The sequence below is a fragment of the Corapipo altera genome, unplaced genomic scaffold (assembly GCF_003945725.1).
Source record: "Corapipo altera isolate COAL_440 unplaced genomic scaffold, ASM394572v1 67, whole genome shotgun sequence".
Classification (NCBI taxonomy): Eukaryota; Metazoa; Chordata; class Aves; order Passeriformes; family Pipridae; genus Corapipo; species Corapipo altera.
Window position 1 is genome coordinate 6,131,092 of NW_020884906.1, and position 26,764 is coordinate 6,157,855.

Consider the following 26,764-nt stretch of genomic DNA (forward strand, 5'->3'; position numbering starts at 1 on the left):
CGGGGCCGGGAAGAGTGGCGGGAGCTGGAGGAGGAGTTCCGGCAGCTCCAGGTGAGCGGGGCGCGGCGGGGCACGGCTGCCGGGCGGGGAGATGCGGGGTAGGGCTGCCGGGCGGCGAGATGCGGGACATCGGGATGCCTCGCCCGGCCGCGCGTCTGCGGCTTCTCCCGCGCTGCCCTTCCCCGGCTCTGCTCCGCATCCTGTCGCGGGGCCGGCCCCGGCTCTCCCCCCGCGCCCAGGCTGGCAGGGGGCCCGGCAGGAGCGGGGCCGGGGGTCCCCCCCGCATCCCCGGCCCCGGGGCAGCCCCGCAGGGTCGCCCCCGCCCCGCCCGGGGCGGCCACGCGTGGTCGGGGCTTGGCCGCGGGGTGCCCGCGCGATGCCCAGCGCTGCGGGGATGCGCATCCGTGCGGGGCACAAACACCCGGTACCCCAGGCAGGTACTACGAACACATCTGGGACACCCGGACCGAACCATGGCAATGCCCCAGCTACCTCTGGGGATGCACCGAGGGGACGTGGTGCCGCGCTTCCCACTGCCGGAGCAAGGATGGAAAAGGGGGACCTGGGGTGGCCGTGCCCCCATGGCACGGGACAAAGAACAGCGAAGGCAGCGCTTGCCCTGCCAGCATCTCTGCACAGTTTGATTTCAAGTGATGGGGTACAAGGTCTTCAAGTGCTGGTTCTCCATCTCTCAAAGGTGCACTGAGGAACAGAGAGGCCTCAGAGCAGGGGCCAAGAGCTGTTCTGCAAGATGCTTTTACCTCCAGAAGCTTTCCTCTCCCTGCATGTCATCAGTGCTGCACCTACACACGTGCTTTAAATCTTAAAGCCTGTTTTAAAGTACGACCGGCTGTTCTCACTCCAGAGGCTGTTTTAGCCTCTTTTAGGCTGTTAAACAGAACGTGCACACAAGAAAAAAAGTGTGATTTCCAGATTTAGCTCGTTTTCTTAATTAAAAGTCAGTTCAGGTTGCATGTCTGTTAGCAGAAGGAAAGGCTGGGTGCTGGGAGAGACCAGCTGGTATGGTTTTGTTGGTCACTTGTTTGCTGTGTGTGCTGACTGTCTTCAACAAGCACCTGAGTCTGACCTAAACCACAGCAAAATGTCAATAACTTGTCCCTGCCTCAGGTTCCCCACCCATGAAAGGAAAGTGGAAATGCCTCTCAGTGGATTGGAAGCTGCTGGTGGCACGAGGTGTAGTTGACCAGTGATTAGCACTGTAGAGGTGAAAAGTTGGCATAACATCCATGATCAGGGAGTTCTTATGTGTTGCAGAAGAGGGGAACAGAGAGGTCATGATTCTGCTCCAGCTCCATGAGATGCTGGTGGTGCTTAAATGTGCTTTGGAGGAAGGTCCTGTACTCCTGAACTGGCTTCAAGTCAAACCCCAACTCTAGAGTAAGAAAGTACTTCCATCTGAGTGTCTGCTCATACTTGCCCTTGCTCGTGGCTTTCTGGATGCACTTGCAGCATCTCTTGCTCTTGAGGAGCCTGTTTTCCCCAGCAGCAGCTTGACCCCCCTCCATGTCTGCATCTCCTCCTGTCAGCACCCTTTTTGGCTGCCCTGACTCTCATCTCCAGCTGGAAATGCTGGTCCAGGACCACGCAGGAACTGCTCTTCATGGCTTGAAGGAGCTCTCTGTGGGTATTTCCCAAGGTACTCTTGGCACGCCCAATAAACGGTCTCCCTTGCAATGCCAGCAGGGAAAATTAATTATGGTGGTCATATTTTTTTGGTGTGTTGGGAGCAGTGCTGGTCCCCATGGGGCAAAATGATCTGTGTTTCTTTTGCGCTCCTGCCTCGTCTCGTATTTTATAGTTGTGTTGTAAGTTCTGGGTCAGGGGCTGCATCTTGGACTCTGGTTGTAGCTCCTGCCCTGCCATGCTGGCTGGCACAGGGCACTGGGGGCTTTGAAGGGGCTGGTGCTGCCATACAGCAGCACTGAGCATCCCCCTGGGGCAGCGGGGACCTGTGGGATGGGCTTGGGGACATTCAGGTTTGCAAAGCTCTTCTAACCAGCCACTTCTGCAGATTTTCATTGTTTGGGTTTCCAGGGCAGTGCCTCATCTCTGAGACAGAGCTCAGGGTTGTGGGGTGTTTCAGTTTTGGGGCAGGGATGTGGGAAAAAATGCAAGTTGCTCTGCAACAGTTTATTAATTTAAACCCTGAGTATGAACATGTCACCAGATTTGGATTAGGAGCCTGCTCTCAGTGAGTCTCCTTGTAAGCACTCGTCTCTCTCGGCAAATAAATAACCCCACTTGTAGCAAATGTTATGTTCTTCTAAACAACAGTGTCATTTTCAAACCATTATCCTGATGTTTTTGGCTGGGGGTAAAATTTACCAGCTCTGAACTCGCCTGTTCGTGTTTTCAATAAATACCTGAACCCTTTTTTGGCAAAGAGCTTTTTACGCCCTTTGAATCAGCCTTTTATAAGATGATGTTGCGTGACATCTGGAGAAGCAAGATGAGTTACTCTGCAATCCAGGGAGCCCTGAAGTCCTGCCCATGCCAACCAAAGCCAAAGTGATCCAGAAGTTATGAGAACTCCAGTGCCTGGACATGGTTAGTTTGGTTATTAAGGTCTTTAAATCGGATATTGGAGCTTGTTTTGGTTTGTTCTTGTAAATAACGAACATTTACCAGCTGGATCCTGACAAAGGAGAGCAAAGATTTGGTTTGTGTGGTTTTACCACCATGTTTATGCTCTGGGAAAAGCAGTGGGAATTTTCTGTAGTCACTGAAGTGTTGGCAGATGAAGCAGCTGTGCCAACAGTCATGTTACCCACACTGTCTCTTGGCACTAACTCTGCAAACTCTGATTTCTAAGTCATTATAGATCTTACAGTTGGCCCAGAGGTCCTTGCTTTGTGCCTGGTGAGCCCTTCCTGAGACCTCTTAAACCAGAGTATGGGGCAGTAGGTTGCTTGAACATCCTTAGGGTCAGGATGGCAGTGGTGGCCAGGAGGTGCCTAAACCCCCTGGCCTGGATTTGTGTCTTTTTTCCCCTCCCTTTTAGGTCCACATCATCTTTTCCCCTCCAGATTTAATCTGGCTGTGAAATTGGAGTGCCTGCTCTGTGATTTAGCCACTCATTTGATGGAGATGGATCAGGATCAAATGGAGGATTAGGAGATTGGAGGATTAGGAGATTCAAGGATTAGGGGCTTCATTGCAGGGTGGGACTGGAGTGAGGAGCTCCTGAGTGGGAAAGCTCATTAGAAAGAGGAAATTAGATGAGTGTAGAGAGGATGCTTTTCCTCTTGCAGGACTTTCATCAGTGTCCATTTAAGCCCTGTTGGGTCTGTGCTGGTTTGGCATCACCCCCTCCTTGCTTGTTTGCAGGAGTGCCTGTTGACTCCCAGAAAACAGTGGTTTGCTTGCTTCCCTTGGAGGGGAGGACCAAATGCCATGAGTAACCTAGAAGGGCTCTTCCTACCAATTGTCTCCTCTTCTCCTGCAGGAAACACACAAAGTTTACAGGCAGAAACTGGAAGAAGTCACCAGCTTGCAGACAGCCTGCAGCAGCTCCATACAGAGGCAGAAGAAGACACTAAGGGATCTGAAGCACAGCCTGCAACGGTAATGGGAGACCTGGAGGGGGGAGGAGGCAAGGATGGGATGTTTCTCCTTCCCAAAGGGCTCAAATGGTTGGATTTTTAGCATTTTAATGTACAGTCTGCAGTTAATGTACAGTTGCAGTGCTAAAGTTGCTCCATATTATAGCCAGGTAAAACGTTAATAACTGTATGAGAGATGGAGTCCTGCAAATATAGGATTTTGAGGGAGCCAGTGTGGGTTTCATCCTTGCAGTGTGTCCCTGCAGCTCTTGGTCTGTGGGTTTTGCCAGGTGAGCAAAGTTTTGCTCCATAGGCTGCAACTGGAGGAGCAACATCAATCCTTGAACCTGGAGGTGTAACTTACCCCTGGGTGGATCTGCAGGAGGGAGCTGTCTCTGGCTGCTTGGCTGATCCCCAGGAGCCACAAGCTGAATTCCTGGTGTGCAGGTCTCAGTACAGCGCTCCAACACCCCGGGCTGCTGGCTCTGCTGCACATTGCTCTCTGTTTTACATTAATTGCTAAAACCACAGTTTGCCAGTAAATCATCAGCTCTGTGTCCTGTTACATCCTGCAGTATTTCATACCTGAAGAGCTGCAGCCTCGGCAAGGGCAGTGTGTGAAACCACTCACAGAGTTCCCAAGGTGGAAGGAGTTCCTGCAAAAAAGCACAAAATTCCCAAAGTGCTCTGTTAGACAAGAGCACGCAGTCCTATCACTGAGCTGATGAAAAGGGAAGCTGATTTATAAACCAGCTGGTTGAAGTAACTTACAGTAGCATAAACCTGGCAGTGAAATAAAGTCGTGGTGAACCAAATGGTGCTGCAGAAATACAGGAACAAAGTGCACGATGGCATCACCTCACACAGTCAGCTTTTTAGCAGCGTGGATTTTATGACAATGTTATTTTCCCTTTAAATAAAAAGGGGGTGAAAATGTGAACAGGAATATCTTGTTTCTGTGCTCTTGCAGGTGCAAGCCCAGAGCGAGTCCTGAGGAGTTTGCTCTCATTCAGGAGATCAGCAGCCAGATCAAGGAGAGGCAGAATGCCTTCTTTGACATGGAAGCCTACCTGCCAAAGAAGAACGGGTACGTGCTCCCCGGGGAGGCACACGCTCCAGGAAGGCTGATTTTTCAAGTGTTCTCAGTGGTTTGTTCCTGAAGGATAAGGTGCATGTTGAAGACAGACATGTGAAATTGGATTAGTCATAAATCTCTTGCTGAGCTGCTGTGTCAGTGGTGCACAGAATTCATGAGCTGTGAGTGTATGTAAATGCAGTGTGTGTGTGGGCAGTGCAGGTTTTCTCTTAAAATGAAAGTAACCTGCATTGATGAGGGATTGTGCAGTTCACTGTTCCACACTGATGTTTTCCTGGGCTAATTTTTTTAAGGATCGAATCAGCATAAGAATTTTCTCTTTTTTTTTTTTTTTTTTTTAAATAACATTTTCAACCAACTTTGAATTTATGCTTTCCTTCAAGGGGGTTGTCAGGACAGATTTGTGACAATTGTCAAGCGCCGTGTGATGCTGCAGCCCCTCAGAAGTTTCTATCAGAAACTTTTCTTCCAATTCCTCCCTGTTACTTTTGGATTTGGAGAGTGCATGTTACATATCTCGTCCTTAGACTGTAGTGCAGAAAAGGGACCAGGAAAATAAATCTCTTCTTTAACTTCTTGGAAATGCTGACCAATCTTCCCACGTTTAGATCCTCTTCTGTGGTCCATCCCTCCAGTTTGCCTTAATTAAAACCTCCAGCAAACGTGGCTTTGGCAGAGACATTGTCTCATCAACTCAATCTGGGTCATCCTGTGATGTTCAAATAAAACAACTTACTTGGGTCTGCTCTTGGTTTTTGTCTTTCAGCCTATACTTGAATCTGGTGCTGGGAAATGTGAATGTAACTCTCCTGAGTAACCAAGCAAAGTGAGTGAGTGTTCCCACACGTGTGATTTGGGTTCCTCTGGGGCCAGCTGTGAGTCTGCACTAAAGTCCAGAGAAGGGAATGGGTTTCTCTCAGATCTGATGAGTGAAATGTCAGGGGTGGGCAAGTTGGACCATGACATGGGAACAAGCTAAGGCTTCATGTAGCTACAATTGAATTTGTCTGTCACTTGCTTTTAAACCCAGCCCAGCCTGTGGTCTATTTGTAAGGGTGGGGTCTTTTTGCAATGAAAAATGGTATTGTGACTTCCAGGCATACAGTGCTGCAGAAAATAGAGATGTATATATTTTAAATCTTATCATGCCAACCCAGAAACCAGCTGCTGGAGTTAAGCCATTGTCTTGCAGCAGAGACAGGCCCTCCTTGCAGGCAGAACTCTGCCTTTCACCCGTTTGCTGCTTTTCTAAGTGTTTCAGCAAAATCTCTGTCTCTGGGCTTGGCATGTGGATTTGTGTCTGGTTTGAAAAAAGTGAAGCCCCATTGTGGTCAAATGCCCGTTTGTGTCCATAAACAGTGTCTGTTCCCTTCCAGGTTTGCCTACAAGGACGAGTATGAGAAGTTCAAACTTTATCTGACAATAATCTTGTTACTTGGGGCTGTCGCCTGTAGGTTTTTTCTGCACTATAGGTAAGCTGCATTTTTACTTTTAATCAAGTATTTTGAATAAAAATGTGCTGGATTGGAACTAACTTATGTCCTGTTGAGGACGGTGAGATGGGCTCTGGTGGTGTTTAGGCTTTGGGCAGTTGGACAGCGGGACACCTTCTGCACCTCTTCAACTCTAGCAGGGTCTGTATTTTAGGTACTTGTTTTGCCTTTTTAAACTCTTTTGGGAGTCTTTTGTAACAGAGAGGAGTCAAACAACGTGTTTCCTGATTTATTTTTTTTTTTTCTGGCATGATGCTGTGCTTGGGAACAAGCAGTTACTTTTGTACATGGGTGGTCCCAGGGCAGGGACCGTGCTGCAGCTTTGGGTTTGCAAAGGCAGTGAGAGAGGATTTGCATGAAATAATCAGACCTGAAACGTTATCTCCAGGTTGTGATAAGTGTCTGAGCACCAACAAGCTTCCAGTATTTAGTGTTGCTTAAAAACCAGGAAGGTGTTGGAGCCAGACACTTCCCTGAGGTCTCTTTGGGTCTGGGCGAATGCAGGATTGTACCAGGAATGATGCTGCCCTGTACAGAGACTGCTCCAAATCCCCTTGGCTTCAGGAGTTTGCAAATGGCAAAATAAAGTTTTGGTGGGTTGTTTTTTTCCCCCTCAGAGGGTAATGCTCTTCGTTCTTTTAGTTGATTGGATTTATATAGATCTCATTGAAATCTCCTCACTGAATTAGCCTGGAAATGCCTTTCCAAATTGGATCATCCTCTGCTTCTATGGTGCTTTCTCTCCTTCAGAAGGACTTAATGTCATCCCTGCATACCTGCTTATCAGCTCAGGATCTGCAGTGTTATATCACAGGGCTCTTCCCGGGGGGAAAATGGCCCTGAACTCTTCAAGTGCTGTCTGTGTGCAGTTCTGCCTCAGGGTTAGAGATGTTCAGGACTGGGGCTTTGTGTCTGTGGCCTCACTTGGCAGGTTTTCATTCACCCAAGGGGAGGAAGGAAAAATAGGGCTTTTTGAAAGGTATCTTTGTAACGAACAGGATTTTTTTTTTTAACTCTGTGTTTTTTTCTGTTTAACAGGGTGACAGATGAAGTGTTTAACTTTCTGTTAGTGTGGTATTACTGCACGCTGACGATACGGGAAAGCATTCTCATTAGCAATGGATCAAGGTACAGTGCCACCTGCAAAAACCATGTAGAGCATGAAATGTCCTTAAAAGAAAATAAGAGACAACTGGGGATTCAGCTTAGCACTGAAGCCCAGTAAATATGAGATGCTGATGCCTCTCTGCAGGGTCTTGTCTCCATTCCCCTCACTGGTTGCTTCCAAGAGCAGATGTGGCCACCTAAAATTTGGGGAGAGAGAAGTTGCAGTTCCTAGAAGTCCCTAAGTTCTTGGTCCCAAGTGTTGGATGTTTATGGTAGCTGTGGGGCTGGGGTGTAAGTGTGCTGCCTTGTGTCAGAGCTCACACACTTCTGGTCAGAAATGCCCCAAATCAATCCATGGCCAAATGCCCGAAATCAACCCATGTTGGCTTAGTTTCCAAGGCAGCTTTGGCTCTGGAGCAGCTCTTCCCTTCTTGATTCTGCTCCACTACAGCCCTTACTCACTTTACTGTCATTTTCTGAGCTCCCTTTAGTGCTTGTGTCTGAAAGAACCAACCACCTCATAGGAAGGCCTTGGAAACCTCACTTCCTTCCATGGCAGGGAAAAAAAGGGTGTGTGGGCTGACACTTGTGTGTCATTAGCCATGGAGGTGCCTCCTGCTACAGGGACTGCTGCTGCTGGATGTGCTGGAGAGCCCGTGGGAGCACAGGAGACTTGCCCTGGTCCTGAGCCTCCCTCCAATGCCATGGATTTGTGCTCCCAACTAAGCCACACTGCCAGGACAGTGTTCTGCAGCATCCCTTGTGCTTGAGTTGGCCTGACTGTTCCCTGTCCCTCCTTTGCAAGTCAGGATAATTTTTGTCCATAAAGCTGGGTTTCAGTGCTGAAATCCATGTTTCTTGTCTTAACTGCCACGTTTGTTTTTTTTCCTCAGGATCAAAGGCTGGTGGGTGTCCCATCACTACGTTTCCACGTTCCTGTCTGGAGTGATGTTGACGTGGTGAGTCTGCTCTCGCCTGCTCAAGGTGCTTCAAGCCTGTTTCACGGTGTTTATGTCATCTGAGCATTCAAATTCAGCGTGACAGGGAAGCTGTGGCCACATGGGCTCATGACAGAGCGTCAGACTTAATGTTTGTTTGATGTTACAGATGTTTCCAGCGATAAATACAACACTGCAAGTTTGTATTTATGTTGCTGGTTTAAAAAAAGAAAGAAAGAAACACGAACCTTACAATGTAGTTGGGGTGGTGGTAGCAAAGCCTCTGCAAGGCTCCAAATTTCTGTCTCTGTAAGTAAGGAAACGAGCAGCACTTTGCTGCTGTAGAGGAAGGACACCACAAAATGAAGGTTTGGTGCCTTTATTAAACCCTGATTACAGAGTCCAAAGCCAAAAATACAGGTTACCTTGCAGTGGGTGGTGGTGTCAGACAACCCAGCGATGCACCCCATGGACGGCCCCCATTCAACCCATCTCATCTTGGGCATGAACTGATTAGTTAATTATTAAAAATTGTTTTAATTATTAGAAATCATAAGGGGATGATGTAGTTGCTGGAGCAGAAGATCCCTTGTCCTCCATCTATCCTGAACTGCCCTCAGGATAATGAGCACAACCCCCCCCTTCTCCACCGCTCGAATTCTTGATGCAGATGATGCTGAATGGCTTTGCTGCCTAAAGAACACTGTGATAATGGCAAAGATTTTTATACATGTTGGAGAGGGGAAACCTAATCAATGAGAGTGTTTCCTGTGTGGCTGTAGCACCTCTCTGGGCTCCCAGTGGGGTGGAATGGGCTGGGTACCAGCTGCTGGTTCATTTGCTAATGGGATGAGGCTTGGTGGTGAAGAGGAAGGGCACTGTGTCACCTGCTTTTAGCAAACTAATGGACCTCCCCTGTGTTTTGCTTCCAGGCCAGATGGACTCATGTATCAGATGTTTCGCAGTCAATTTTTAGCATTTTCAATATTTCAGAGTGAGTATTTCTTACCTTGCTAATTCACAGGATAAAGTAATTTTGTGTTTTTACATGCTTAGAAGAAAACAATTCTGTTTGGTAAATACTGGAGTATTAAACTGTAGGAATATAAAGACAGTGTACAAATATGCAGTCTACAAATATAAGCAATAATTAAATGCTCTTGGATTAAATATTATTAAAGTAATTTGATACTTATCATACTTCAGAATAGCCAGAGCAGTGATGTCTTCTCTTTCCTTCTCCAGGCTGTGTTCAGTTCCTACAGTATTATTACCAAAGGGGCTGCCTCTACAGGCTCCGGGCTTTGGGGGAGAGAAACCACTTGGACCTTACAGTCGGTGAGGTTTCCTGCAATACATTTTTTGCACAGTTTTGGCACGGGTTTTGGATGCAGTGATAGGGAGGGAGAGGGCTGTGTGGCCTTCGAGAGTGAGCTTTGCAGAGCTGCCCCCCTGCCTTGCTGCCTGTGTCCCAAGGCAGGAAGGAGAGCAAGGTTTTTATCCTTCTCCTTAGGTCCTGTGGGTCAGGAGCAGAGGGATCTGATCTCTGTCAGCTTTTGAGGGGGTCAAGATGGAGGTTTTGATCCCCATCTTCATCCTCCTTCCATTATCACACCTTCAAATTGGTTGGTTATTGCAGAGCAGGACAGGAACAACCCTTATGGGGTGGTCTGGGTGGGGAAGAGCTGCAGCTCCAGTCCTGGCTCTTCTGTGCTCACACTCTGCCTCGTCTGTCAACCTTTTCCAGAAGGATTTCAGTCCTGGATGTGGCGGGGGCTGACGTTTCTCCTTCCCTTCTTGTTCTTCGGGCATGTAAGTTGGGCAGTCCCGTTCTCCCCTGGGTGCAGTGTCCCAGCACCACACAAAGGTGCTTTGGATCACACATACCCATGAAGAATGTTTCCAGGGTTTCATTTTTATTTTGCTAGTAATGAAAATGCGGTTTTTTATCCCTTTGCAGTTCTGGCAGCTCTATAATGCAATCACGCTTTTCGGATTGTCAAGGCACAAGGAGTGCAAAGAATGGCAGGTGTGTGTTTGCACGGAGCAGGGGGAGAGGGGATGTTTAACCACATCCTGAAAGATATTTGGGCATCTGACCCCAATTAAATATTTCAGCATAATGCAGCACAGGGCCTGTTCTATGTCCAGTAGAGTCCAGCAGTGTTGAATATAATCCATGTTGTAATAGTTTAAAGTGGTAAATGCAGCTTCTTCTCCCCTCTCAGGTTTTTGTGTTGGCTTTCACATTTCTGCTGCTCTTCCTCGGGAACTTCCTCACTACTCTCAAGGTGGTGCACACTAAACTCCAGAAAAACAAAGACAAAGTGAAGAAGCTGTGAACCCCCCCATTCATAGTGTGCATCCCTCTGCCTGCAGCAGGGCTGGGTTTGGGACAGATCCTGCTAAAGCCCAGCTCAGACAGATGGGCTCGGGAGGACTCGTCTGTCCCCGTGTTTGGCAAAGGACTCTGCCAGCACAGACTCAGTATTATCTCAAGCATGGCTCTCCAGTCTGCAGTCCTGCTATTTATGTATATTTAATATAAAATGTGTTTGCTTCTGTTTTTTTTTTTTTTCTTCTGTATATAGAGCAGCATGCACCTGCCTGGCAAAGCACCAGCGTTGGGGGAATGTGGGATCTACTGTAATTCCAATTCTGGAATGATATTTAACACTTTCCAGTTTTATTATTTAAATTCTGGTAATTGAATTTGCAAAGGGTTATGAACACTCTGGGTGGATCAGGAATACAGAGCGAATGCTGTTTTTCAAGGCATTTGTTTAAGGCATATTTTCAGTGGCAATACTAAACCTGTGTGTACTGTGAAAAGAAAGTGCTCATCTTTGTACCATACTGCTGCTATATACACTTTTTAAAAGCTGTTTAAAGAAGAGAAATTCTCTTTAGAAAACAAAATCAAGCAAGCAAAAGCAGTTTTTAAATGGCAGGGAAGTCTGCTATCCCTTTTCCAGGGAGACCGAGTCATCTGTCCAGGCCTGAAAGGACCTAAAATAAACCATTCAATATGCAGCTGCTTCAGCCCCTTTTTAGTAACACACACACTGCCCTTGGGTTGGTTTTTGAAACAGCATTCTGGAAAGGGGAGGACAGAAATATTAAATGCTCTCTTCAGATGCTGCACTTGTAAACACTGGTTCAGGAGGGTGGCATGGGACAAACAGTGCCTGCCATCCTGCTAAACTCCTTGTGCTGCTTGAACCTAAACTTGCTCATTAAAACACCCTTGTTTTGGGTGCTGTAACGTCTGTGCATCCTGAGCCAGCTGCAGCACTGAGCTGCCTTAGGCTGTGTCTTTCTCTGTGGGGAAGGTTCCCTCGGAGCCAGCACAAAGCCCAAATTGGGCACATCCTTGGGCAGTGTCTGAACATGGTGCCCTTCTCCCCCTAAACGTGTTCATGAGGGAACAGGGACACAGCACAGATGGAAGTGGTTCCATCAGTGCTGTTGCTGCAAACAAGCAGAATTGCCTTTGCGGTGTCACTGTCCTGTGGGCATGAGCAGTGAATTGCAATTTGAATATTTTCAACAACTTTCACACCAGCTGGGCTGCATCTTGTTATGTTGAATTTTGCACGCCCTATGAGGTTTTTAAATCCTTTGAACTCTCAGTTTATGAAATGTAAATTGCTTTATTTTGAGAGTGATGCTGGAACCTGCTGTATCTGAGCAGTGGAGCTGGTTCTGCAGGGGTAACGTGAGTTCTGCAGCATGAGAAACTCAGATTAAAAACTCTGAGAGATTTCCACTGGAGCTGATGGTAAATGTGGTCACTTCCTGTGCGTTGGTGTTTCAGTTTTGTACTGGGGAAGGTGATGGGTGGCTGTGTATCTTTTACTGACAAATGTCTTCTTGTGGAGAAAAGGCTGCACGATTCAAGATTTTTCTATAGTCAAACGTGTGCATTATTTCTTTTAATTTTCCATTTTAAGCTCGTAGGGATTCACAAGCCTTAATTAAATCAAAGCAAGTTAAGAGAAGAACAAACAAAAGATTTTTCAAGGATCAAGATCTCTTTACTCTGCATGTAAAACAAAAATAATAGCTTGCTCCAAAAGAGAATTTTTCACCAGCTGCTCATGTAACAAGCAGAGGATAAAGTTGCACAAAATCTGTACAATGTACAGTTATAGTTAAGACAAAACTTCATTTCTGTCTCTTCAAAGGTGCCTGATAAACTGCTTTAAATATCACTACTTCTAAAATACGTGGGTTTTCAGCTTTTCTGCTTGAAAAAGACAGCAAATTGTAGCTATAACATGCCACAATTATATTGCAGAGGAATAAAAAAGCCACTAAGTCATACAGTAGTGGTTGCTGTTCATTGCAATTTAAATAGTGAGTTGTTTGCAGTTAGAAGCAAAAGCCAGATGGGCAAAGGCACACAGCATCAGTTAACTGTGACAAAGAGCTTTGAAAACTTTGAGAACAACGTAACAAAAGTGCAAAAATACTAAAAATAATTAAAATTTTAAAATAAAAATTGTTCTAGGAATACAAACATGTAATGAAAAAAAAAAGGTCTTTAAGGTTAAACTATTTATAAAATCTGAATCACTTGGCTCTTGTGCAGTCCAGATCATAACACCGAGCACACTTTCCTTTTCCTGTGGCGTTTGGCTTTTTTCATGGCATTCAGTGCAATGGTTGTTGCTTCTTTAAAAACATTTTCTATGTTTTCCCGGCATTTTGCTGAGCATTCCAGATAAACCTCTGCGTGAATCTCCTGACAAGCTGCCTCTCCCTGGAAAGAACAAGAAAAGGTAAGAAAAGATGTGAATCTGGTGAGTGAGAGAAGGAAAGTGAAATGGGGAGAAATGGGAATTATTTTGCACATCTTTGTATCACAGGGTCAGGAGGAGAGCAGCTGCCTCTGAGTGCAGTGCCAGAGTGAGTGGTATTAGTAATATACTAAGGCACTGTAAATAAACTTGGGGTTTTTCCACTATGCTGATCCAGAGCCTGGCCTGAGAGTTCAGAGCACTAGAGACTCTTAAGATGCAGAGTCCTGATAGCACAAAAATATTCTCAGTATTGAATTTCTTTAAACTAATTGCTGAGGTAGATACTTAAGTGAGGATAAGATGTCTACATGGCGATATTTTTTTTCAGGCCTGACCTTAACTACTCTGTGATGTCACCTTGAGTAATGAATGTCACATGCAAGAACAGAGTCTGGACTGGTGCCTTGCCTTGTTTTGCTGGTGCACATGCAGGAGGAACCTTGAGTTTTGCTCTGAAGCATCACAAGGGCTCAGCCAAAATCCTCATGTACACAAATGGGAGCCTGTGTTTCCCAGCCTCACCCAAATGCATGCAATGGGAACAGACTCGAATCTAAAACATTTCCATGCAATCCTGGCTGTGTGAAATCACTACAGACAAAACACAGCAATTTCTTACTTTGCTTGTGATCCTTCTATTGTCAGTGCAGGGCCAGCTCCCAGGTTTGAATGCTTGTGAGCCTTTCACTGTGAATTCCAGGTCTGCAACCCACAACTCACAAAGTGCATTTATTCATTATAAGCCCTGGGAGTGGAGTCACTTGAGCACTTGGGCTTCTATAGGGGGGATTTTCTTCATATTTAAGCAGTTTGTCTCCTTCCAGTTGTTTGCAAGCTGCAGTGCTGGCAGAGACTGTTCAGCTCCTCTGTGCCTGGTATTGGAAGCATCATGTCGTGTGACTCAAGATGCCACCAGCTGTAAAAGACTGAGGTAGTGCATATTTCAGGGGAGAAAAACCAAGTGGGAGGGCTCACAGAGTAGACATCAGGTGGGCCCTTGAATTTAACTGCATGAAGCCTCAGCAGACTCGCCAGAAGTGTCTGTTGTTTGCCCTGAGCCTCACGTGCGAGGGTGGTGGAGGGAGTTATTTGTGCAAATGAGGGACAGTGTGCAGCTGTTCACAGTGACAGGGGTGGGATCTCATCTTGTGTGCAAGGGAGACAAAACTAAAAGGCCCAGCATGGTTTTGTGGTGATGCAGTAGCAATTTATTTTCATGCTGTTTAGCAAAAGTGGTGATTCATTCAAGGTCAGAGTGCTCTTGACCTTGTTCCCTGGATGTGTGTCTCAAACAGTCCAAAAGCTGCTGCTCTGAGGTGAAAGAAGGATGGCTTTGTAGTTTTAAAAAACAAAAAAAAATGAAAAAGTGGAAGACCAGAGCAAAAAGGTCTTGTGTGACATGGGACAAGCGTTCCATCACTTCCTCCTGTACCTAGGAGAGCTATACTGGTGATGTAACATTAGTTATTAGTCTCACTGCTTCAAAATACTTAAAAACATCTGATTATATGCAGGGATTTTAGTATTGCTTTAGAGACTTCAAAAAAGCCTCTCACGTTAGAGAAGCCTTGCAGATGTTCTTGCTATTTGCCTTGAAAGGATTTATTTTTAAATAGGGTTTGCAAACCACATTTATTCCAGAACAGTCGGTATATTTAATCTTGTAATGTGTATTCTACCATCTCCAGTCTTTATCCCAACCCTGATCAAAGCACCAGTGATGGCTGCAATGTAGGCTAATAAAAACTATGAAGGGAGTCCAGCAAACTTGTTAAGGCTTACAAATTTGTAACAGTAACAACCCAGCTGTGAAAGGAAATAAGAACGACACATAATGAGAATAAAATATGTAGATAGTAGTGTCCTTTCAGACACCCCACAATATGCAAAATGCTCTGATTTCTCTTTACTTTGGCAGTCAAAATGGTGATTTGTCCAGTTCCAAGAAGGACTTACAGAACCCCCTGTTAGTGCTGGCTGCCAGTCATTTCTTTAGCTGGACACTGCTAATTTTGGGGGGTCTGGGATCGTCCTTGTGAGGAGCAGTGCCACTGTGTGTGTTTTATCTCCTGCTAAGGGGCCACCCCTTTAAATCCCCCTGCATTTACCTGGTTGTAAGTGATGGGCTCCTGCTTGGAAGCCCTGAGCTTGCGCAGCTGCTCCTTGTCCTTCCGAAGGTCCGTCTTGCAGCCGATGAGCACGAGCGGGACCCCTCGGCAGAAGTGATTCACTTCAGGGTACCACTGGTGGTAGAGAAACAAAACTTTTACATCTGGCTTTGGTTTTGTTTCCTGAAATCAAAACAATAAAGCCGAAGAGCAGAACCAGCATTTAACATAAGCTGCAATTTCAGAGTTTTGGAGTGGTTTATCCAGTGGTGGGGGCCCAACGTGCTCTGTTTACACTACAGAAATGTTTACAAGTCCTACCCAAAGTCAGCTGCTGTATAAAAACACAGTGGCATCTGTCACTAGGCCAAAATGCTTATTTAACATCTGTTTAAATTCAGATGAGATCCTCTAAAGTCATATTTAAAACAGAATTTGGACCAAGTCTTGCTTTGTTTTGCTGGTACTGTGTACAAGAGCACTAAGTTTTGCTTTGAAGCATTACAGAAATCCCAGTAGGGACAATTGGTTGCTCTCATCTCTCTCCTGTGTTAAATATGCATGTGGTGGAAGTAGACTTGACTCTAAAATGCTCATGTGCACTGTTGGTCGTTTGACATCCCTACAGATAAGGCAGTGATTTCACCACTGCTCTTTGATCTTTTCAGTGTGTGTCAACCCCAGTTCTGAGCACTTTTGAGCCGTGGAGAGCTGAGCTCCAGGTCTAAGGTCTGTGACCTGCGGCTCAGCACACCATGAGTGATCTGTGCATCTACACACCCAGGGTATGGGACATTAAAAGCATCAGCATTTTTAATCTGACATCTTGTCATATATCAGGCGTCTGTAATTCATTTAGAAGGCTGAAGCAATTAGGAGAGGCTCTTACCTTGGCTGCTACATTGTCATAGCTAGTGGGGTTCATGACATCGTAACAAATTAACACGACATTTGTGTTCTGGTAAGAAAGAGGTCGCAGCCGATCGTAGTCCTCCTGCCCTGAGACACAGAGAATGGTTTGGATAAAAGAAATCTGTCCTGAACGAGCAGTATGATGGGAATATGCACAGACACATACTTGAGACCAAGAACAATGGCACTGTAATTGTACAGACTGCAAGTTTTTCATACTTGTAAAATTCCTTCCCTTAAGTACAGGAGCTTCCCCTTCAATGACAAAGCTGATGGTTTACAATATAAAACACATAACAGTAATATTAAACCTTCAGAGGTTTTAATAAAAAGCCTGCTTTATCCACCTGCTAAGGACTTAGAAGCAGTTATAACCATTGATTGCCAAGTTGCTGCTCAAAAGCAAAATCATCAAGAGGAATCTGACGGTTATTGATTAAAACATTTGCAATGTGGCAGTGGCTGCATTGTGCCAAATACATTTGCACATGTGATGCTCTGAGGAGAAGAAACACAGTAGTTGCTAGACACAAATGCTGAAGCAGAAAAAAGTGGCAAACCTGCTTTTCCCAGCCTGGTGGGATGAGAGGAAGCAGAGATTACACACGGTGCCTTCAGCTGCAGCAGCACGCACAGGGTTGTACAAGCCATGCTTGTACAAGCCATGCTGCAGCATAAGCCAGGCTTAACTGGCCTTTGAAGTAGGACTCCCCAGCAGATCTTAGGGAATTCTGCTGAACTCTGGAAAAGCCGGGGATTTGCCATACTTCTGATTAGGGATATTCTAGCACGTGATGCGACGAGAGGAAGCTGATTTGCTTCAGACCTGTGCTCTTCCCCTTGCTGTACATATGAATGTGCAATAATCACTGTTCTGGGGTCTGGAGGTGTCTTGCTTTGAGAGATTAAGTTCTGGAAAGCAGTAATTCCCAGATACGGTTGGCGGCTCAGGGGAAAACCCCAATCTTTTTCATTTAATGAGGAAGAAAGTCTGTAAGAAGATGTATTTGCCACCTGAATGCTGCTGCTGGATTCAGGTACGTCTCTGTGATGTACTGAATTTCCAAAAGGAGAAGTGGGAAGGCTGTTCCTTCCCATGATCACCACAATCCACACACAGCCAAGAAACTGCCCTACAGGGAAGTTACACATCTTAAATCTTCATACTGATATTTCAAACGAAGGGATGTGGAAAATTCCAGTGTGCCCCAACTTTACAGCAATGATTCCTGCCCTGGCACCCGGCTCAATCCCAAGTCACTCATCACTACCCACATGTTTGTCTCCAGTCTGAAGAACTGCAGACATCAGAAGGCCAATAATTCCATAATATTTTTCTCCTTTCCTTAATTTAAATGATCAGTTGAGATGCAGGTTATTCCAAGGCAATGCCTGCTGGATAAGCCGTTACTCAGTTTGCCTGAGATGTTTGTGAAATGGGAATCTTGGGTTTGGACCACTTTGTATTTGAGCTTCTGCAAGAGCAGTGTGTTCCATGGAGAGGTGCGGAACAAAGAGGGTTTGATTCCTCAAGGTTTAATCCAGAAATAATTGACAAAATTATGCATGTTGTATAAACAGAGCAAAGACCATACTGCTTATCCCTTCTTGTTCTCCCAATCCATCTACTTGTTTGCAACCGATTTACCATTTTACTGCCAAGATAATCCTCTAAATGCATTAAACACATCATGTGCCAAACTTTTTTTCCCCTCCTAACTTCCTCTAGTGTTGTGTATGGTTGTCCCTGTTCAAGTTCAGGCCTCTCAGCTTCTAGCAACGTAGCTTATAAAATCAAAAGGTCCTCCAAGTTGTTGTTGGCAATTTGTGAGGCAGACAGGACTGTCCCCTTGGGAGAAACACACTCATTTGCTTGGAATCAGAACACAGAGCTAAATTCATACTCTCCTGGATGGGATAGCTGAAAAAGCATCTTCAGTGATGTGATTTATGTTGCATTGCAAGTCAAAAACTATGGATATGCCCTGGTGAACTGCTCCTCCACCTTCAAATGCAGCTGTGCAGTTATGGGGGTTATAAAGCAAACTGAGACAACAAATGCATGAGAAAATGCTGCTGTACAAAACACACCTCCATGTGCATTTGGACTGTTGGACACAGAGCACAGAACAAGGCAGAGTGCAGGGACCAGAGGGGGAAGGTGAGGTGGCAATTGCTTCCCTTGTGCCATGGTTGGGTGGTTGCAGCTCATGCAGGAGGAGAGGAAGCTGCTCTTTAAGAGCTCAGTTGCAGCTCTTCAGTTCTGAGGATGTAACGGGACCCAGATCAAGCTGTGCCTAAACATAGACATCCCTCTCACTGAAAACAATCCCTTTCACCCCCTGTCCTCAAGTGCGGCTGATGAAATGCAAGAAAGGGCCTGGGAGACTTTTTCTCTCTAAAGCTGCTCAGACTGTGGTCAGAGTTAATTTGGCACAGATTTAGGCCTTCTGCTAGAATAGTTTCAAAAAGAAGGAACAGGGCTGAAAATAAGCAGTAACTGAATGTATATGCAAAGCCCCTGTGTGTGCTTCCTCAAACACAGGTACCTGTTTTCTTTCCCCAGTTAACGAAAAACATGCTGTGGAGGAGTTGGTTAAATACCTGCATATGTGTGAGCACATCTGTGACTCCTCTGCCTTTGTCAATTCAGTGTAGCATCAGAGACTTTGGGTTTTTCTAAAGAAAAAAATCCACCTACCTGAATTCACCTAAAATTTGCTAATTCTTTTCAAAGCTCCCACTCCTGTATTCCTCTGGGAGACGCTGCATAACCCACATCACTGCAGTCAGGCCCTGCAGTGGGGTGGGAGCTCAGGGGGTGGGTGAGGATGAGCAGGAGAAGTGAAACCACAGGTCTTGGTCTCACATGCACGTTCACCTCTGTCTGCTTTTCCTCACCCCTTTGCCAATTCAACACCAAAGGAGTGCCAGCCTGTGTGTTGCTCAGTCCATAAAGGAGCTCAGCACCCATTGCCAGGAGAGGGTAAGTGGCAGAGTCAAGACTTGACAGGCCAGGAGTGCCCAGTACGTGCTGCCCTAATGTCCAGCAGTGCTGTCCAGCTCTGGAGGGTCAGGAATAATGTCACATCCTGCTCCCAGCCCAGCCCAGCACTTCCTACACATGACCATGCATTGTCTGTACTACCCCACATTCATTAGGACCCACATGGAACCCTGCAATGGTGAGCCCTCACGGGCACACAGAAATGCACCCAGTCCTCTTTGGTTTGTTATTCCACAGGCTCCACAGGAATGCCACAGTTAGAAGGTTGCCAGCTATGTTTTTTCACTACTCAGTTTAAAAAAAAAATTGAGAAACAGACATTCTTGGCAGGAAGAAAACCAGCAGAAGAGGACAGATAGGGCAGGAGGGGCACACTGCAATCAAAAAGTTGGGGTTTTTTTTCTTATTCAGGCATGACTTCCCTTTCAAAGTTATGAAAACCTATTCTTGCATTCACTGTCTTTTAGAATTCCTCTGAAGGCCTGAGACTGTCGTGCATCTGTCATCGCAGACCTGAAAAACCCCGCTGGAGGCTTTGCCTGTGCTTCCTGTCAGGCAGAGCGAGCACCCACAATGATGAGGCATTACTTCCTCCCCAGCCTCTCCCAGCCCAGCACAGCTCGGTGAAAAAAGTGAGAAAGTCCTGCACTGAGTGGCACCAGGAACTGAGCCTTGTGTCTGAACTGCAGCTACAGCACTGACACTGCTCCCTTAGTATGTAAAAATCAGAGTTCATTTACCTCTCAGTGCCTTTGCCTCTGTGGAGCACAGCTTGAAATGGAAACTCTTAACTGAACAAGCAGCTGCAAAGCCTGTTTGCAGACGAGGCAAGTGATATTACAAAGCCTTTACCCGTTGCGTGTGTGTACCACCAACTTCCTGCAACAGCGAGAGGTGCCTGAGGAGGAAGACAGAGCAGCACAGCAGAAAAGTCTCGCCAAAAATTGTTAGTCTATGATATTTTAGACTAACTCCTTCACTTCACTTGTTACCAAAATTCTCGTCAACAAAAAGTAGCTTGAAATGTTTGATTCTTAGGCACTTTGTTTGTGTCCTTCTCCTTCAGAAAGTAGGACAAGCTCAAAGGCTCAAGCTGCACAGGACTTGACAATACAAAGAACCCTTCTAACTTTAAACTGAGCTGAACCCGTCTTTTACCTTCCCATGATGCTCAAGAACACACAGCTCTATCTAGTGTTGCTCTGAGCAAGATCCTATAAATACTGAAGTCTTTTCTGCAGTGGAGGAATCATGAAGATCCAGTGTTACTCTATAGAGTAACAGCTTTGCCTTCCCCTCCCTTTCCTCTTCTCTCACTGCACTGTTTGAACTTGGAGGAGAGGACACAACTCTCGGTCCTAGTCAAACCCTGAAGGAACTCAACATCAGTTTTGTATTATTAAAAACAGGATGGGATTAAAATGTGTGCTCAAGTGAGTCCTTCCTCTAGCATAACTTCCAGTTACAGAAAGATGATGAAAAGCTGCTTGAATTAGAGTATGACACAGATATGTAACATAAAACTATGTAAACAGCTTTGAAATAGAACCAAATGTCCCCCTCCCAATGAAATGCCTTAACCAAGGTGACAATCTCCCTGCTTTCTTTGCACCTAATCATCTTGCTGTGTCTCATGAAAAGCGAAAGAAATTTAACAGGAAGGGAGGAGACAAGTGTCAGCAGCCTCTAGAAACTTGTAGCCTTGTGGCCATGATGCCTTTTTGGGAGGTGAAACATGTTGGGTTTCAAGGTTTCCAAGTGAGAAACGGAAAGCAATTGCTCTTTCGTGGCAACAGTGGCAGATCCACTTCCCAAAGTGTCTCACGAGACACAAAATAACCCCTCTGTTCTCCAACGGGGCCGTGCTTTGGTCCAAGACAATTTTTAGAGCTGTGAACTAAATGTGGAATGTACACACTGCCTGCTGGTTACATGCATGAACAGGGAAATTATAAGACGTGAGGTAATGGTTTTAAACTAACAGAGGATAGATTTACAGTAGATACAAAGAAGAATTTTTACAATGAGGCACAGGTTGCCCCATCCCCAGAAACACTCAAGGTCAGGTTGGACGGGGCTCTGAGCAACCTGATCTAGATAAAGATGTCCTTGTCCATTGCGAGGGGGTTGGATTAGATGACCTTTAAAGGTCTCTTTCCACCCAAACTGTCCTGATTCTGTGATAAGCCACCAGCACCAGGCTCAGGGAGCGCTCCCTGGGCTGCTGGTGGCTGCAGGTCTTGCGCAGAGCTGGGCTCTGTGTGATGCAAGGAGTGGGCACTTAGGTCAGGAGAGAGTTTAGTGCTGCAATCCTGGACCTGCCCTACCTACTGCCATCTCCAGATCCAGCTCCAAAGGCAAATGTTGGAATTTGCAGCATGGTGATTTTAAATGAGAGCTAGGAACTGCGTGACAGGCAAACACTCCACACCGACTGCAAACAAAACTCGAAAAGTTCTTTGTGTCAACACACTGTATTAAAGAAATCCCTCTTTGGTTGCTCACACCAGATTTCAGCCCTTCTCTTTTCCTTTAGGACTTAAACACAAACCCCTGGCCATTCAGTAGCAGCTACTGCAGTCGAGAACAGTAATGTTGACACAAGAAGATACAACAGCAAATTAGGTGCTCAGCATCTTACTGTCCTGTAGTAAAAAATAGCAATAAAATTCACTTCTAGATTAAAAGCCTTTAAAATTATCTTTTTGGATACCACATGCAGTATATAAGATGGTAAGTGCGTTTTACTACAATTAAATCGACTGGACTGCATTCGGTTCTTATTTGTCCTGGTGTAAATTTGGAACAACTCCACAGGCTTGAACTGAAACAGATGATTTACACTGAGCTGAAATGGAGCACGTGTCAATTTTAGGGGTCATTTAGGAGCGCAGCTGGATAACAGAGTCTGGGAACTTTGAGTGAAGTTGAACACAAACCATTTCACAAGTTCCTCAAATGAACCTGAACAGACTATCAGCATTTTCAAATAACTTTTACTGCCATGGTCTTTTTATTTTGAACACAAACCAGCCTTTTTCTCCTTTCCTATCCAATCACACATTGCAGCAGATTAAAATATTTTCCTGGTTGATTGTATTATGCTTTGCATGTGGGAACTGGGTTTTAATACCGCCAGATATGTTTGCTATTTGGTGTGTGTTTCTGAATCAACTGAGTTGTTAAGATAATGAACAAGTCCATGACCAGAGCTGTCATTAGATAAGTGACCCTTTTTTTTCTGTAAGGCACATTTTTGCTTGCAACAGGTAACGGTGGTTGTTTTGTTTGTACTTTAATCTCCAGCAGTCTAAACTGTGATATTATGTTAAAAGTACGCTCGCAGAGAAGCAATCTGAAAATCTGTCCATCTTTACAATCTTTAAATATCGGTTTGGTTTAAGTTTACACAGCAAAATCTGCTGGAGAGGAAGAAGAAAAGAAATGGGCGCACACTCACCAGAGCAGCATTTTACAGCAATAAACGCAGTTTCTGGTTATTCGCCTGAAGTTACGAAAGGCCGGGGCCGGGTTTGGGCTCAGTCCCAGGCCGGTGCCCCGGCGCGGTCCCATCCCAGGGCTGCAGAGGAACCGCCCCTGGCAGCCCGACTGGGACCGGGGAAATGGAAGGCACAAGGTGGAAGCCCCTTACCTGCGGTGTCGTACAGGTTCAGAGTCACCTCCTTCTTCCCCACCGTCACGCTCGTCGTGTACTTCTCGAAGACGGAGGGCGCGTATTGCTGCAAAGGGAGGAGAAGGATCGCGATGATCTCAGAGACCTTTTCCGACCTCACTGATCCTGTGGCTCTGAGGAGCGGTTCTGGTGGGCTCCAGGGGCTGGGGCCGGCCCCGGCCGCGGCCCCCCAGCCCCGCGGGGGTGGCCGCCCCTCACCTCGGGGAAGGAGCCCTTGGCGTACACCATGAGCAGCGACGTCTTCCCGCAGCCCCCGTCCCCCACGATCACCACCTTCACCTCCTTCCTGCCCGACGGGGCGGCCGCGCTGCCGCGGGGCTCCCCCGCCGCGCCCTCGGGCACGGCCCCGTTGGCCGCTTCCATGGAGCGGGAGCGGGACGGGGAGCGGGCACGGCGCGGCCGGGACGCGGCTCCTCTCGCCCCTCAGCGCCCGGGGCGGGCAGAGCCGCCCGTGCCCCAGCGGGGATTGGCCGCGCCGCCGCCGCCGCCTCAGGTGCCGCCGGGCCCCGCCCGGGTCCCCCCGGGGCGCCTGTGGGGCCTCTCCCGGGGCCTCTCCCGGGGCCCCGAGTTTCCCCCACGCCGGTCCGGAGCCGCCCTCAGGCGTGAGGGGTCACCACGGGCACGGCCCCGGTGAAACAGCTCTGGGGCCCTCTCGGCACCGCCTCCCCCAGACCCACCGGGGCCGCTCCCACCCTGCACCCTCAGAGAGCGCCCGAGGCCCCTGTCCCCCTCCGCCCTGCCATCCGCAGCCAGCGCTGAGGGGATGCTGCCAGTCCAGCCCCGATGTCTGTCCAGTCCTCAAGGCCGAGGGGAGAGCGGTGCCAGCCACACCGGGGGGGAGGGGGAGCAGAGACCCCCGAGGTACCCTCTGAAAGGGGCCTTGGTGCTGGCAGTGACTCACTGCTTGTTTTCTGTTGTATTTATTGCTCATGTAGGAGCTGACAGCTCTGCTCATCATCCGCTCATCACCTTCTCACCATCCAAGGTGAGCTGCGACGAAAATAACTGGAATTTCACATTTTAATTGCAGAGATGTGGTGGCCCCAGGCACCCACATGGTGGGGTTTTGTACTGTGGAAAGCCAGGGATCACAACAGCTGGGTAAGTTTGGCTCTGGAAGGGGATCAGAATCCCTGGATATGTTTGGCTCCAATACACAGGTCAGGGGAGTGACACTGCATTTGTGACAGACCAGCTCAGACATGAGTCCACCACCATTCTGCACACAAAAATTCGTGTTTCTTTCCAAACAGGGATTCACAGTGTGCTGCTCCATCTCAAACAAATCCCATCAGTTCTTAAGAAATCAAAATTCTCTCTAAATTTTTTTGAAATACCACTTGTGGGAATCGCAACAGCCCCCCGAGGGCATTACTCGAGTGTGGTAAGATCGTTTAATTCAACTAAGGAAAAAAAAAACCCAACGCAATTCGAACAGGGTTTTGCATTTCCCCTGCACGGTTGTGTCACTAGATGGCCTTCCAGACCCAATGCAAACACCACCGCGCTCCGCAGCTCGGGCACGGGAGACCCTGCTTTGTGCAGAGGGCAAACAAAAAGCTAGAAAAGGATATTTTGGCAACAGAGAAGAGAAGCGACCCGTAAATACCCAATAAAGTGTCATATAATTCAAATTACAATAATAAAAAGGCAGTCAAAGCCACACCCGTTTAAAACTCACCATCTTACTGAGGAAAAAGTTGATGCAATTATGTAGAATCTGTCAAAAAGATGCTTTATGGACCAGTGTTATAAATCTTATGTGGAACACAGTAAAAGCCATCAGCTCCTGTCAGCTGTAATGGCTGAGGGCTTTCCAATGGCACAGGAATGGATGGGCCAGGAAAAATTTGTTTTATCCTGAAATGATTTATTTGTACCCGGCTCAAAACCAGCATCACATTATGTATGACACAATCAGCAGATAGAGTTAGTAGTCTTCCTGTAACTGAGAACTGTAATTCAGGGTTGTTTTTTTTCAAGTCCATTATTGCAATAAAAGGGGTTTTTTGGGGATAAAAGTAATTTGAGCGCCACAGGTAGGCTTTTCTTGAGTTTGAGTGCTTTTTTTTTCTCAAGTCTCACAAAACAATCTTTACATTTCTCAAAGCTTTGTTTCCTTTCCCATTTTATTGTTAAGGAAACTTTGAGATCTGTACACCTTTAGATTCAGTAGGAAATCATATAAAATGAGCAGATGATAAAATCAACTGTAAACACTGCAAAGACTGTTTTTAAGTAATGGATGTTCTATTTGTAACAAGTCAACTTCTTACTGATGAAATATAACATTTCAGTGTCTCAGTTACTTATTTTTAATTATCAAGCATACAGTGCTTTGGGCATATCAACTCCTGTGCAAAAGCTACACGTAATTTGCTGACTCTGAAAAAGCAAAGTCTAATTAGGAGTTGTGCCACTGATTTAAATGGAAGGAGATTCAGCCTCCTATTAGTAAAACTCAAATCTAATCATTATTAATTGCAAATGTCCTTTTCCTACTTCTGTTTTGGCCTGTATATTGATTTTGGCACAAGTTGTTTCATCAAAACCTTACACAATATGTGTGTGTGGAGATTCACAGAGAGCACAACAAAATCAAGGCTTTAATGGGGTATGGCAAATATCCATGTTCTGATCTTGGTACCAATTTGTTGCTTGATGATTGCCAAGGAAAAAATTAGGAAGGAGTGAAAGGTTAGCACACGGCTTAGAAAAACTGCTGGGAGTTTATGATTTTCAAGATTTTTTTAGATGGTATTGATGGGTAATTCAGGTTAGTTATGAGAACACCCAAAAAAGACTCACAGATTAGGTTTAATATTGAAGATTTTTACAAAATAGAGTGATCAAAGAAGTCAATAATCCCATTTTTCAAAATACCAAGCCTGGGGAAAAAGTGCTTGCAACCTCCTGGACTGTTCTGGTACCATGGAAGAACCTCAGCCATGTCCTTAGTCTGACCTAAGGAAACAGCACCAATGCCCTGTGCTGCCTCCTTCTTTGTCCCTTGTGATGTGCTTGAAGAAGTGGAGGAAACCGAGACTTAATAATACTAAAAGCTCGTGAGTTTTGTGACTATAGAGAGTCAAGTGAGGGAGTAGAATCATAAATGTAAGCCTTTCTGCTCAAAAAATACTTTTAAATTATAAATATCTTAACAACAAGTACGTTAAATAATAAATATCAACAAAATATTCTGGTTAGCTACATCCTTCTGTTTAGAGGAACTCTGAATACTGTAAAAGTTTTAAGTTTCCAATCAATTAAGCTCTAGCACAGTGCAAGTCCTTAGGCTAAGCAGCATGGTTTGCAGGAATATTTCTAATGGAAAATACAAGTATTTTAGCTCACCAGCAAAGTCTCACTTCTGGTACTTTTTGTAGCCACAGTTGCAGAGAGGGGTTTGCACGTGCCATCTCCTGCATACTCCTATTTGGTCATATAAACTGGATAAGAATGGGCACCTGTTCTTCCTAAATATCTTTAGAACTATGTTTTTGAAATACACTTAATTTTTTCTTGATAACACAGACCCCAGTCACAAAGACCTCAACATAAAGTTGACAAGAAGAACAAGCAGCCCCATTTATGTCCAAGGAAATATTCATAAACTTAGTTAAGAACGTAAATAACAAGACAGAGCCTGAAATATTTATTTTTTTAACATTACCAGTGATATTAATTATTTGTGTTTTCAGCTAAGAATTCCCACTGCAGCATGTACACAAAGAGCAAGAGGCAACACCTTGAAAAATTTACAGTAGGAAAGACAGACCCTAAGGAACGGGACTTACCATGTAAGTAGAGTGATAAATTTCAGATGCTGCACAAGGCCAGCAATTGTTTGTCATGTGCACAGACCCTTATTGAGGGACAGTCTCTGCCCCACAGAATTTAGGCTGGGCAGGGCAGAGAGGGAAGGGGAAACTGTAATGTAGGAGAGCTGAACTGCAGCTGCACACACAAAGTTATGGTGACAGTATCAGTGTAAGAGAAGGCCATGACACAGCAGGTGTCCACTCAAGGTGATTCACTTTG

At 46.0% G+C, this 26,764-nt stretch overlaps 2 protein-coding genes and 1 long non-coding RNA gene across 4 annotated transcripts in view; 2 read left to right on the plus strand and 1 right to left on the minus strand.

Moving 5' to 3' along the window:
* TMEM120B (transmembrane protein 120B) overlaps positions 1-12,523 on the plus strand; it is a 21,777-nt gene extending 9,254 nt beyond the window's left edge. The window contains exons 4-15 of the mRNA XM_027652317.1: positions 1-51; positions 3,467-3,585; positions 4,534-4,650; positions 5,426-5,485; positions 6,036-6,131; positions 7,191-7,280; positions 8,153-8,218; positions 9,130-9,191; positions 9,443-9,535; positions 9,945-10,009; positions 10,158-10,226; positions 10,426-12,523. Of these exons, the coding sequence (XP_027508118.1) occupies positions 1-51; positions 3,467-3,585; positions 4,534-4,650; positions 5,426-5,485; positions 6,036-6,131; positions 7,191-7,280; positions 8,153-8,218; positions 9,130-9,191; positions 9,443-9,535; positions 9,945-10,009; positions 10,158-10,226; positions 10,426-10,539 (1,002 nt within the window). The 3' untranslated portion in view covers positions 10,540-12,523. The remainder of the gene's footprint in view (positions 52-3,466; positions 3,586-4,533; positions 4,651-5,425; positions 5,486-6,035; positions 6,132-7,190; positions 7,281-8,152; positions 8,219-9,129; positions 9,192-9,442; positions 9,536-9,944; positions 10,010-10,157; positions 10,227-10,425) is intronic.
* Positions 12,524-12,723: 200 nt separating this feature from the next.
* RHOF (ras homolog family member F, filopodia associated) lies at positions 12,724-23,117 on the minus strand. 2 transcript variants are annotated; one of them, XR_003529143.1, is made up of 6 exons: positions 22,922-23,117; positions 22,682-22,769; positions 16,000-16,109; positions 15,111-15,245; positions 13,622-13,928; positions 12,870-12,962 (listed from the first exon to the last, which is right to left on the minus strand). XR_003529143.1 is itself a non-coding variant. In XM_027652364.1 (5 exons), the coding sequence occupies exons 1-5, from the start codon at positions 23,084-23,086 to the stop codon at positions 12,798-12,800; spliced, it is 663 nt and encodes a 220-aa protein (XP_027508165.1). In that variant the 5' UTR covers positions 23,087-23,117; the 3' UTR covers positions 12,724-12,797. The 2 variants fall into 2 exon arrangements, 1 of the variants encoding a protein (XP_027508165.1); XM_027652364.1 differs by lacking the exon at positions 13,622-13,928 and having other exon boundaries at positions 12,724-12,962.
* LOC113951423 lies at positions 22,621-26,524 on the plus strand. The gene is made up of 3 exons (XR_003529146.1): positions 22,621-22,666; positions 23,754-23,824; positions 26,425-26,524. It is a non-coding gene; the product is annotated as an uncharacterized LOC113951423 (long non-coding RNA).
* Positions 26,525-26,764: the final 240 nt, after the last annotated feature.